The sequence below is a fragment of the Grus americana genome, chromosome 10 (genome assembly GCF_028858705.1).
Source record: "Grus americana isolate bGruAme1 chromosome 10, bGruAme1.mat, whole genome shotgun sequence".
Lineage (NCBI taxonomy): Eukaryota > Metazoa > Chordata > Aves > Gruiformes > Gruidae > Grus > Grus americana.
Window position 1 is genome coordinate 8,321,871 of NC_072861.1, and position 13,287 is coordinate 8,335,157.

General features: G+C 42.4%; 1 protein-coding gene across 4 annotated transcripts in view; it reads right to left on the reverse strand.

Moving 5' to 3' along the window:
- Window positions 1-4,945, reverse strand: part of CHRFAM7A (CHRNA7 (exons 5-10) and FAM7A (exons A-E) fusion) — a 42,091-nt gene extending 37,146 nt beyond the window's left edge. For 3 of the 4 annotated variants that reach the window (XM_054837103.1, XM_054837104.1, XM_054837105.1), the window contains exons 1-2: window positions 4,427-4,945; window positions 3,194-3,333 (exon numbers count right to left, since the gene is read on the reverse strand). In XM_054837103.1, the coding sequence (XP_054693078.1) occupies window positions 3,194-3,333; window positions 4,427-4,481 (195 nt within the window). In that variant the 5' untranslated portion in view covers window positions 4,482-4,945. The remainder of the gene's footprint in view (window positions 1-3,193; window positions 3,334-4,426) is intronic. The other variant, XM_054837102.1, reaches the window with a different exon arrangement.
- Window positions 4,946-13,287: the final 8,342 nt, after the last annotated feature.

Consider the following 13,287-nt stretch of genomic DNA (forward strand, 5'->3'; position numbering starts at 1 on the left):
TTTTTTTTGGAAGGCACATAGGATCAAAAACTCCCTTTTGAATCATATTAGCCAAGACTGCAAGTGATTCACTAGACACAGAGTGGCTAGTGATCTGTGGATATTTGCCCTTCAGTTTGTATGGTTTTTAATTAAACTTGACAACTCTGGAAGAAATTAACTCTATGAAGTTGACTGCCTGCTGGCCTTTAGCCATTTGTTTCTCCAACAGCCAGCTGTTCGTACTATAACCATAACCATGTCAAGGGCATGGTTATAGCCATGTCAGGAGTGTGAGGAAGAGACAGCCCCACTATTAACTCATAGAAATGCAAATGACACCTTTATAGTATAGATGAAATTTAGGTAGGAAAGAAGTCTCATGGGCATTCAGTTTATTCTATTCAGGAAATGTTTTTCATGACATAAACAAGGCTTCTGTAAGCTATGTCATCAGTAGGAGGGTTTGGCCATACAACAAACCTCTCCCAGGGTGGTTAATACTTTAAAACATATTAGCTTAACACATTCAGGCCAAATGTGTCTATATAGAATGACATCAGAAGTGCAGTTTCTGAAAGCTGGGGAAAAAATTGGTGTGTTCACAGCCCTGTTTTATTTTGGATCAAAATGCCTTTTCGAACTCTCCTGTTCTGAAATAAGTCTGAAATTAATTGTATGTAGTGTAGTGCTAACAGTAAGAAAACTAACCAAACAACAATTCCCCCGCTCCTCCCCAGCATCAGGGCTTTTATCCTAGTCATCAAAATAAAACAAGCACTAGAGAAATGTTTCCTCAACACACAGTTGTACAGAGTTGTACCAAAATCCTTTGGAGGGGACTGTACTGTCCTGTACCAAAGCAAAAGTTCCTCCAGGAGCCGTGAGAAGGCACATATGCAGCAGAAGGTCACCCCTCAAAAGGGACTTACATAAGAAGGCCTTGTAAATTAAGTCCATGGTTGGGAAGGGGTTTTATTGAAGCCTGGTTTAAGATTCAGATGAAGCATCGTGTACTGTGTTGAGTTCTGCAGAGATACATTCAAATGTGGAGTTTTGCTCAGTTTGAGCAGGCCTTGAACAGACTGGCTAAGCTTTCCTGAACATATTGGCCTATTACTATCAAAGATAAAAATGTAACTAAAACCAGAGATACACAGAATGTATAGCTACAAGTGGAGACTCCAGCCAGCAGGAGCTGCTGCAGAAGCCACTAAGGGGCCTGATGCACTGGAAAGAGGAGCTCCATCACACAGATGGTGTGGAGCCAAGAGAACTGAGTGGTTATTTCTGCCCTGTCCTCCACATTCCCTTGCTGTACATGGCAAAAGACCTGTGAAGGTGTGAGCCAGCAAAAATAGCTGCAGCAGTAGCTCAGATGGGGACCTTCAGGCATTCAGACCTTTGAAGCACTGTCTGTCCCATGCTGCCCTTCATTCTCTTCACTTCGGTTTTCTTCTCTTACTTTCCTCTGACCTGTCCTGTCCTCATGACTCCCACTGCCTATCGAATGCCTCTTTGTGTCACCTTGACGCATTCTAAAGGAATCCAATTTGAAGATGAATCATGAAATTAATATATCCCTTATTAACACAATAGCATTCATTCCTTTTGTGGTATTACTTGCTTTTACGCTTTTTCTGTTGTCTCTGATTGTCCTAAGGCATTCTTGCTTCCTTGTCTATTTAGACTGAGTCTTTGTGCCAGGAGTCACCTACTATTTGTGTCTGCAGAGTGTTCAGCATGAGGAGATCCCCTTTTTCAAAATCTCTAAGCCCACCCATAATAAGCATAATTAATAACAAAATCATGCCCACATACAGTTAGTAGGATGTTAGTGTCATCTGTTATATCAGCCCAGTGGTACAGGCTTTTATCTCACATCAAAGTTTTGGTCCAATCCCTGTTTTGGCTGTCCTTTCCTAGCTCTCAAGTGCCCATGCAGTACAGCCACAGTCTGCGTCGAGTTCAAACTGCCAGCACCTTTTGAAATTGTTGCACTCTGCATAACTCATATTCTTCCCTCTCCATCATTCAAAGAATATACGAGTCCATGTAGCTTCTGTTCTGCTCATTGGTATCACATGTATTAAAACTCAACTGGTGTAGACAAGGATGGGACTGACATATTTTGCCTGTTGGCTTTAGTGGCACTGACACTGAAACAGCTCACTGATTACAACTGCCTATTCTCACTTTAGTAAATATCACACTGGAAATACACATCCTAGTTTTTACCTTAGGTCTAATAAATCTAAAACTTGCAAAAACATGCATAGAAACTATGAGCATTTAAGCCTGCAGAGTTGTGTGTGTGCGCATGTGCGTGTGTGTGCGCTGACCTTTAGATACTAAATGAGCAGTGTCTGGATTTTGGCAATTGGCAGCTTGTAAGGGAACAGAAAGCAAGCCACTTGTCATGAATAATCCCATCTTTCCTTTTTTTTAATTTTGTTGTGTCTCGAACTTTAAGCATCTGATGGAAAGATAATGGCATTTTGAGGTTAACTAGTAGTTTTAAGTAATTAACTTCTTTATTAGTGGCCATAGCTAGTTGAATTCAGTAAAAATAAATACTGAAAACCCACTTACATGTAGAGTTTGATCTCTGTGCCACTGTGACATTACTCATATTTGAACCCAGGAGATCCTACAGTGCATTTTACAAGCCTGCCAAGCACTCGCAGGAGTATCTATTGATATACCAAACAACTGCAGTTGCAAATAAAGCAATTAAAATTTAAGCATACAGAATGTAGCAGTCTTGTCTAAATAAGATAAGAAATAATATAACTTGGATTTTGGCCAGGACACCCCCTCCCTCTCCAATCCCCTATCTCCAAAATAAGAAGTTCTTTAGTGACCACCCGAAATCAAGAACTTTGTTTTTGCATAACCCCCGCCCAGACTACACTTCTTGTTGGTTCTAAGTACAGTTAAGGATTCAAAAGGCAAAGTATGCAGTTTGAGCTTGACATTAAATATTTCATACCGATAAGAAGGTTGGGAAATATTGACAAGAGATCTAAGAAACAGGCAGACTTTACTTTTAAGTTTACTTCTTTAAAAAGGCAGTCAAAATTTGGCATTGTGTCTTGAATTATTTGTGCTTTCCAATATCTTGCAGTCTTCCTTTGCTATCACAGATCTCCATTCTGGGAAGGAAAAATCCATCCTTTTAAAGAACTAGTTTCCTAGAAGGTTACAGACTCACCACATCCATGATCTGCATGAGGCTGAGAGTGAAATAGACAGTGAGTGGCTGGGAATCATTTGCAACCGGTCGCTCCAGAGGGTTGTAATTTTTCAGCAGCTCCTTATAAAGCTTCCTTTGGAACTCTCCTTGCAGGGACTCTTCGAGCACAGGAATAAATAGGTAAATAATTAGGATTCTACATCAGAAAGCAAAGCTAGGACATATGCTCTTTTCCTGCTGTCAGATATTATGTATCTATTATTTTACCTGCTGCATTCTCAGAAAAATGCCACTGTAATTCATATAGCTACTCCAGCAAAATCTTATCACAAATGTATCACTCTCTCATTCATCCCAGCCTGTAAGGGCGATTTGCTCTTTGATCATTTCTTGGCTGGCCAGGAGTGATAAATTCTAAATGCTAATGGTGCTTTGTCAACATATGCACCCTTTGGTCCAGCAGCAAGCAGTGATGAAGAGGAAATATACTACCTGTATTTTGACACCTGTCCTGGCATAGCTATAACCAGAAAAGCAGAGCACAGATACGGCAGAGGGCATCAGCAAGACAGTGGGAGAAAAATGGCCACAGGTTAGACTGAATCCTGCTCTCAGACTGCTTCAGACTGAGAACTCTTTACGGCAAGTATTCTCCACTTTGCTCTCTGTTCATGCAGCTATGAATAAAGTGGGCATATGGGGTTCCTGGCAGAGATGATAGGCACTACATTAATATACGTGGTAATATTCAGGGATTTCTGTCCTTTTACGCCTCAAGTCCAGGGAGGGTCTTTATTCTGCCATAGTCTATGGAGGGAGAGGGAGCAGGTCCACATGGATGGAGCAGAGTAGACCAGGGACAGACGCAGTTTCAGAATGGAAGGAAATCTGGGTCAGGGTAGGAACAGGTCCTCTGATGCGAGCCCTCCCTGTCCCTACTCCAGGCGGACTTTCCTCTTCCCTCTTATTTTCTGGTCCTGAACTCCACCACAAAAAGCCACAGCCTCTGCCCTGAAGCAGCTACCATTTAAGTGCCTTGGCGGAGTTTGTTCCCCTATCCCCATTGCTCTGTCCATCTCCCACGTCCCTTCCCGGCAGCTCCCAGCGCTGGCAAGCCCACAGAACGGCCCGGGACCCGCCGTGCCGTGGAGGATCCAGGACAGCTTGCCCCTGCCCTCCCGCCCGCCCCTGCCGCATGCCGCCCTGGCTCCCGGCGGCTGCCCGCGGAGCTGGAGCACGGCGTTCACTCACCGCGCACAAGCCCCGCCGCCGCGAGCAGCCACACCGCCAGCTCCTGGAGGCCCATTCCGGGAGACCCAGCGCGGCCAGGGAGGGTGACAGCAGCAGCGGGCTTCTTCCGCCGCCAAGCCTCGTCAGCCCCGAGCGGCGCGGGCAGGGGCCGAGCAAGGCTGCGGCGCGGGCCGCGCCGCGGATCCGGGCCGCTGAGAGCCGCCGACGCCCCGGGGACCTCCGGCAGCTCGGCCCCTTCCTGCGCCCGCACCGGAGCTCGCCTTACGGCGCTGCCGGCTCAGGCGGAGCGGAGGAATGCTGACGGCCCGCCTCCGTGTCCTGCCTCTCCGCCTGATGGATTTCCCTCCCTTCCCTAATCCTTGAGCGTCCCCGGGCCGCAGGGGAGGGAGCGGAGCCGCTCGCAGGCTGCTACCGAGCCGGAGTGGTGCGGCGCGCTGGGCAAAGCGGCCCTGGCATTATAGAGAGGAGAGCGGGGGGCAGCCCCCTCCCCTGCCGGGCAGCCGCACCCCGCAGCCCTCCCCGCTGCGCGGGGCCTGCCCCCGAGCCCTGCCAGCTGACGCCCTCCCGCAGCAGCCGGGGCTATGGTGAGGCGCGGGGTGCCAGCCCGGCCCGCCCGCGGGCCGGGGTCACGAAGGCTGCTCCGGGCGGAGGGGGAGCCAGCCCTACCCTCGCTCGCCGAAAAGCCAAAGGGCATCAAATCCCTGAGGGCCACGGAGATGCCCTCCCAGTGCCCCTCACCTCGTCAGTCCAAGCGTTCAGTTATTCTCCTTTGCCATCAGCAGCGGCTGCTGCTGTGAAAGGCATGAATTAGCCCAAAGGGCAGCAGAGTGCCCCGGGCAGGATAGCCACTGCCTGGGGGTGGTGGGGCAGCTGGAGGGGAAGGCAACCAGGGTGGGGATCCAGGGCAGGGCCAGTCCCTGCTTGCCTTAGCCAGGAATTTGGCTTTGGTCACGTTTTGGGGAGGAGCGAGATGGGCAAAATGATGTTGTACACACGGCTGTTAAATCCCCAGCAGAGATCCAGGGCTGGGGGCTCAGGTGCTAGATGTTTTGTCTAGATATGGGAAAAACTGAGGGGTGTTGTGTTTAGTGCTTGACAAACACGACTGAGTAAAATGATGCCTGAGCTCCTGGCTGGTGTAGGTATAAAGCACCACAGTTGGAAAGCAGGCCTAGAAAATTGGATGCATTTTGTTGTTTGTCTGGTACCCATTTGCAACTTCAAGCACCTTTTTGACACCATGCATGGATTATTTCTTTCACTCCAAATCCCTGCCCTTCAGATCCAGTTGCTGCATTAAATTAATGTACTAGGCAGCTGCATTTAAGAGAGAATGGTATTGAACAGTGTCCTCATTTGCAAGGAGCAACCAAATGCTTGTTTTTCAAATAACCCAGCAAACAGCAGTTTATTAGTCCATGTTCATTCTCAGCTTTAAAAATCTAGGTAATCTGTTTTGGCTGAAGCACTGACCTAATTTATGTAGCCACTGTTTAAATATTTTTAAATGTTGAGCACTGGACCAGATGAAACTGGGGGCAACTCGAGTAGCCCAGCATGTTGGTGCATCATGTGTTCCAGCCATAACATGCAGGAGGACTGAAACATTCCCCTTTTCAAAGGAGCCAACATGCCAAACAGCTTTACCAAGGGGTGGTAGAAACCAGCAAGTGGCAATGGTAACTCTCCAAAAGCCAAGACATAGCTGATGTAGGGGCGTATACTGTCAAGGTTCTTAGGGGTTTTTTATAGTCCATCTAGGTTGAGTTTATTATTTCTCTTTTTTTTTTTTTTGTTTTGTGGTGGTGTTTTCTTCTGTGAGATCTTGACCTTTTTGGACCAGCTAGCAGAGAGGACTTGCTAGGGGAGCTCTGTTATTCACAGAGAAACCAAGTGTTACTATCCCCTTGTACTTCAGCCCTCCCATGGCAGTGCTCTTAGTGCCTGGATTTTTGCCTTGTCTCATTTTGGGAAGGAAACCAATTTTCCTTCCTCCTGCTCCTGTTATCCACTGCTGTTTTGGCACAGGTGCCCCGGATCTTTCTGGGTGTACAGTAAACAGCAAAAATTGTTCAGGCAAGAAATCTGGAGAGGAAATCTACAGTTCATGGCTGACCTCTACTGTTGGCTCATTCTTTGCTCTGCACATTGCTTTGTGGACAACTGCCTCACCCTGGGTGGTGAAGGCAGGGTCAGCAGTGAAAGCAGTGTAGAAGCATGCACGGCCCAAGATCCTCAGGGCTCTGTTATGAGGCTCAAAAGGTAAACCCTTCAGGGGATGGTGCTGAAACACCAAGTTCCAGTAGTATAAGTACTGAAAGAATAATTTGTAACTATTTCTTTGATAAATCTTGAGGGGTTTTTTGTTTGTGGTGGTCTCATTTGTTTTTGATGTTAGCAAATTAAATTTTATAGGCACTTCAGAAATTCTCCTTTTTAGATATTCTTTAATAGCAATCAGCAGCCCAAGTCCTTGATTAAACTGTGTGCAATCAGGTGCATTCCTTCTAAAGGGTTTGCCTTTCTAGTCAAAGATTCTGGTGTGAATGAACACAAATGGCAGGGAAGGGGTTACATTTGCTTTCTGCAGACATCCTGGCTAATAAAAGTTAATTTCACAAATAGTTATATGGGTTGATTGGCTAGATGCTAGCAAAGAAAGATTAACAAACACTATATTGAAGTCCTCTAAAAGCCTTCATTTATGGCATAAGTTATCTTTGTAAAAATCTATTGTTTACAACTTAAAAGCAAGCTGTACAGTCTGCGGCCAGCAGAGAGACTTTTCTTTGCCTTCAGTACCCACCAGAGGTAAGACCCACACTTCTCTGAGCTTTAATTCTTCTTTCTGTTGTATGCTATCCAGCCAGGTGATTTGGAGGGAGCTGTTTCCCCTGCCCAGATAATAACTTTTTAGACACAATGATAAATGCAAGTTCATTTTACAATTACAGCCTGTAGAAACTATTGTGAGTCTCCCAGCCCACCTCCCCCAGTTGGGTGTTTGCCAGAATATAAACAAGCCCTTAATATCAGTTTGTTTCTCATATACATCGAACATAATTAGACATGGCCAATTGTGTGCCTGTCTATTGTGAATACCCAATATATTCATGGAGATAACAGTATGCGCAGATCATATATCTTCACATGACAGTCAGACATAAGAAAATGTTTGTGGTAATAGTATGTATCTAAGGCATAAGAAAATGTTTGTGGCAATAGTATGTATCTGATAGCAGCATGCTATCTATTGTTCCTTTAGCTGGTAAGCAAAGTAGTACATATAGCCTTGTACAAAAGGCAAAAGTCCTCACTCGAGTACTGTTTCAGATCTATTTTGAGAGTCTGAGTGAGGCACAGAGCTATTAGAGAAACAGCTACAGGATTCTGAATTAATGTGCCTATAGAAAAGACTCTCATCGTAATTGTAAGATGGTTGTTTATACCCAAAGAGTACCTTCCTAGTTTCATTTATAAGGCTCATCTCATACATTGGTCAGTCAAAAGAACCAAGGACTGAAGAACATTCAGAGTGACTCGTGCAGTCATTACAAGTCATTACATTGTTACCTTTTTTATTATTATTATTATTATTTTCAGGTAGCCTTAGTAATTGCATCTTATGTTATTAGTTATTCTCTGTTGTTTATTTTGCATAACTAGTAGTCTTGGTGATGGAGAATGTATATGTGATGACCTTGATTTTTTTTCTGTAAAATGTCCTGAAACAATATATTGCTTCTTCCTTGCCAAGAGGTAGCAGGTAGTTTTGATGTTGAGTTTTCTATTGAAGGACAAATTAGTGATCTGAAATCTGGTTAATTTTGTGATTAAACTTTATATTCTATACGTCCAATCTTGAACAGAGGTTCACAAAGATAATCTCTTCCCAAATTCTTAGCTCCTACACTAGTATGTGATTTCCAGAAAATTATCCACTCCCCAAATGATCTTCTGTTGGGAAGGATAAAGAAGAGCACAAACTATTCTGTTGATTAAAAATAACAAAGCTGCTGCCCTCCCAGAGAGCATTTCTGAACTGTGCTCAGATATGAAGAATAAGGATTTGTAAAATTTGCCCAATAAATTTGCATAACTAATGAATAGGGCCCATGGTCATTTCTGTAATGCAGACATCTTTCAAAATTAATTCTTGTCTTTTATTACTGTTAGCGTACACTCGCATTGAAGTGCGAGCATAGTTATTAAACAACAGTGGTAACACCACTGTGGTATTGTGAATAAAGTATCTCAAATGAAATAACTGCAGAGATTTCTCAGCATATCTACCCTACAGGCGCTTTTCTCTGTCAAAACTCACATGTTTTCATTGACATCATGCTTAGCACATTTCCACTTCGATTTCTGCATAAGGAATTACTTGTTCCTCTCATTTCAGCCTCTGTCAGGTCCTTCAGAGTCATTTTGTAATTCCAGGGCTTGGCATTGGTTTCTCACTGACACAGAATTCACAGCATTACAGAGTCACTTTGCCATCTTTTTTCATGAGTGTGAACAACAGAAAGTTGGCAAAACTGCTTTTCTTCACCCTGGTTAATTTTAAATAAGTATATAATTTTGGGTTCACAAGCTAATTAAAGTTGACAAGAAATCTGCATTTTAGGCCTGCAGCTTTAACAGATCCTCATCTATAAACATCTGAAGATCAACCTTATTTATCTTGTCCTAAAGCAACACACCAGAAATTTTTTTTGCTGTAAAAATTACCATCTGCTACAATTTAAATAACTAACATGAATTCCACAAAAATGGTCATTTGATCTGTACAGACTGTGCTAATAAGGCCTTTGACCATAAAGCTAAGCTCTAATCCTTTCAAAGACAGAAATGTTTGAAACATGACTTTTTTTTTTCCTGGCGATGCTAAATAATGTTGTATCAAAACTGATAGCAAATTAATTTAAACTTTGGAGTTATAGTTGAGGCAGGGGATATGAAACAGATCAGTCTTACAAAGCTAAATTTGTACAGGTAGGATTTCTAAAAATAAAAGTGCACTCTTCTGCTAGAGAATTCTAATGGTTAAGTTTCAGTTCATCAAATACATACATTTTTAATATGACCGAGGGGAGAAAGAATTTATTTTTTTCTCATGTCTCTGCATTTTGTCTTGGAATGCATGGATTGCAAATTACAGCTCTATTTCTTACATTGCATAAAAACAGTATTCCCTAATATTCCCTCCCAGCTTCTCCTGCAAAGTCTCAGTATCACTCTTAAAGTAAATCAGCCCAGTCCATGTGTGATTTATTTTAACTAATCACTGGTGAAGGTGAAGTTGATATTTTTCAAGCATATGGAATGACAAACATCATGTATCATCTTCTATTTTAAATGAGATCTTATCCTTTCTCTATAATTGCATCCTTTATACGAGCACAGCGCACTGGTATTGACAACAGGCTACAAAGGGGCAAATGCCATGGTGAGTTGCTAGAGACAGGAGAGGAATTCATCGCTCTCAGCTCCGTGGAATGACAGCCAGTCATGGCTCAGTGGAAAATGCTGTTTGTCTCCAAATGGCTGGTGACAGCTCCTTCAAGGAAAGCATCGCAAATGGTGGCGTTCACAGAATGGAAATAAAAATGAATGATTTTTGTTGTCAGAATACAGCATATTTGGAGGCCATGAATCCTTCAGAGACAGGGAGATTTTCAAAATGAGGTTCCTCACTGGACTCAAAGGAACTCTCAAAGCAGCTACCTGATTGTTTCACCAATGAAGAGCTGTGGACCTCCTGAGGGAAGAACTGAAACTACTCTAAATACATGTTTTGATGGAAAATTCACTACAAATAATTCAAACCACTAGATGTGATCTATTTCATCTGGATCCCTTAGACAGAGAAATACAGACCTCGGTACTGTGTGTCCAAAGTACTGAAGAAGACCGGTTGTGGCTGTGCCATATTCAGGAATGCAGGCCAGGTTTTTCCACATGGGCAGCACAGCAGAGAGCAGACCCTGCTCTGATTTTTGGACGTGGCAAATGTAGGCAGCAGAAAGCGCCTGCTGGCTGCTAGCTTTGCCGAGTGTGTGGGAGTAGTGGGTCCCTCTTCCAGCTAGACTTCTGATGTTATTGTTCGTGACAAGGTGACTGGGACTTTTCCCAGCTCGTTTCTGGTTTAAAAGAAGACTGGCCAGTCCACTCATTACATCAACTGCAAAGCCAGTGGCTGTAAGTGGGTGTACTAAGTGTCAGTAGCATAAATCATGAAGCGGAGGAGGGCACTCTGGCTGTCGTAAATGAAAGTGAAAAAGCAAGCCTAAAGCCCTGTGCATCAGCCCCAGGACCTGGCACTTGACTAAAATGGGGCCTTGCTGAACAGCTAGTGCCAGAGAGCTGGGTTGATTACCAGAGTGGGGATGGTGTATTTGTGTGAATGGATGTCTTATAATCAGATATTTAAGTAATACACAGAAAATATAGCCCTCGGTCATATGTGATTCATCTCCTCAGCACTGAAGAACCTTGACAGAATAAATGACTGACTAATAGTGCCAGCATAGATACCTGAAGTCACCATTTTATGAGCAACCCATGTCGTAGTAATGAAAATAGACACATGCACAGAGGACTTTTCCAGTAATAAACCTGCCTTTGATTTTAGTGATAGTTCTCAAAATAAAACTTCCCTGTTTTCTAGTCAGATCAAAAGGGTTTTGTTAGTCATGAGTGAATGCAAATTGCTTTCAATGTGTTTTTCTTGAACTAGATTTAAAAGACCACAGTTAGTTTATACAGTTATTATGGACAATTTTTTTCTAAAACTTCTTTTAATATGACAGAGAGGATGAAAAAAAAAAGGAGAATGGGGCCATAAAGTAGAGAGAAGAAGGAACTGCCTGGTTTTTTCAGTGATTTTAATTAGGTTGGAGGATTTTTCAAGCTTGGATAAGCTTTCAGGTATTTCCTTTAGCATTTGTTTTGCAGAAGGAATTTTAGACCACTGGTTGTTTTTAATGACTAATTATAAGAAAAAAGATACGATAAAAATAAAGTAAAAACGTGATCTAAAATTTATCTACCAATTAGACCAACCTACTTGGAATGTCTTCTTACGTTCAGAGATAATTTTGCTTCACTCAGCACTAGGACTTTACTCTGCATGTCTTGCTAGCTAGCGCAGATACAAGAAGCCAAATCCCTCATTTTGTAACTCTGTTGGTATTGAATTTGATCCATTTGGTATGTTATTAGAGCATGAGAAAAATTATCACGGTTATCTGAGCCAGGCAAATAAAGCAAGAAATTTATGGGAGCTTATTGAAAGCTTTCTATTTTTGTATTTCGAGTTGAATTTTTTTACCAGAGATGTTTGGATACCCACACTACTTTTAATGAGACTAAACTTTCAGAGATTTGTCTATTTTTGCTCTATACATATAATGTCTACTTAACTAAGACAGTGTTCCCACTTTTGCTAATTTACGTAAGTGAATCTTAATTTTTAATTGAAGCTATTACTCCTAATAAATCCTCTGGGATGCCTAAATGAAAATGCCATGGGTCTCTTTAATGGCTGTAATTCAAGGCTATCTTTTTATCATGGTCAAAATTGTTATTCTGGATTCCCACTTAATTATGAAGGTAATGCAATGTGTCAGGTCCGAGGCAGCAATGATATTGCTAATGCCAGGATGGCTTGTAAGTAGCTGAGATGGCTTGAATATTTAAAGTAATAATTTAATTTATCAGTTTGCTGATGCATTGTCTGTGGTGCTGATTTTTATAACCCAAACATTTAAATGTTTTCATATGATGATGATCAGAAGATAGAATATGTTAATAATAGTACAGTTTTCAAAAGCACTGCAGTGATTTAGAGCCTATGTCATACTTTTTAAAGAGATTCTGATCACCTGGGAACTTAAGTCTTATGGGAACCCAATGAGTTTATATACCTAAGAGCGGGTTTTCTAAGCAGGCGGCTGCATTTTATTCTTAGGAATAAAATAAATAATAAATCACCAGAATGTTTTTGACAATTTTACCCTATCATTTAATATTTAATGTTTAAATATTGTGTAACAAGCTCATTTAAACTGTTGATTTTGAAAGTTGTGAATGTCACAGCCCAGAAATCCCCAATTAAATGTGTTACAAGAACCCAATTTCCCCAAATTTCTCTCACAGAATGGAGATCAGCTGGAGGTGTCTTATGTAGGCCAAGCACAGGTGCTAGCTTCCTGCCCAGTGCTTTAGGGTGTTTTGTGAGAGAGGACTGGTGACTGACTTGTCAGCGTGATCCTGGTAGTTCACTGAACAGCGGTTTGGCAGTCACATGTTTTTCCTCACTGCTGACCTGGTTTGAAGTTGAGTCACTCCAGTAAATCATTCTGCTTCTTGAATGGGTTCTGAGCTGCTCTAGGTTTTCTGCTGCTTTTTTATCCCCTTGTAGCAGTTTGTTTGACTTGTGCATTACATTGCCAGATTCAGCCCCAAATTCTGGATTCATTGTATCATTTTTCTAGTTTTTAGGAGGAAGCGGCAGGATTCCTTTGAGGAGGAGGAGGAGGAAATAGAGTTGTTTTGTGAATGCGGAAGTACCCACGTGATGAAGAGCACGATACTGATAGGGTTCCCGCCTGAGGAAGACTGACAGGGTTTTAGAATTAAGGACAGGAACAGGAGAGATAGAGGTGCTTTGTAGAGAGCATTGACTTTATTAGAGTGGTAGCTCTTTCCTTTATATAAATATATATATAATATATATAATTTTTTTCTTTTTTAATTGAACTGGTATTTGCTTAGCCAGTATGGCTTGCCTTTAGTGGAAGGACTATCTGAATTTTGGATGAAATTTTAATATGATATTTGCTTTGTTAAGGAAGTGA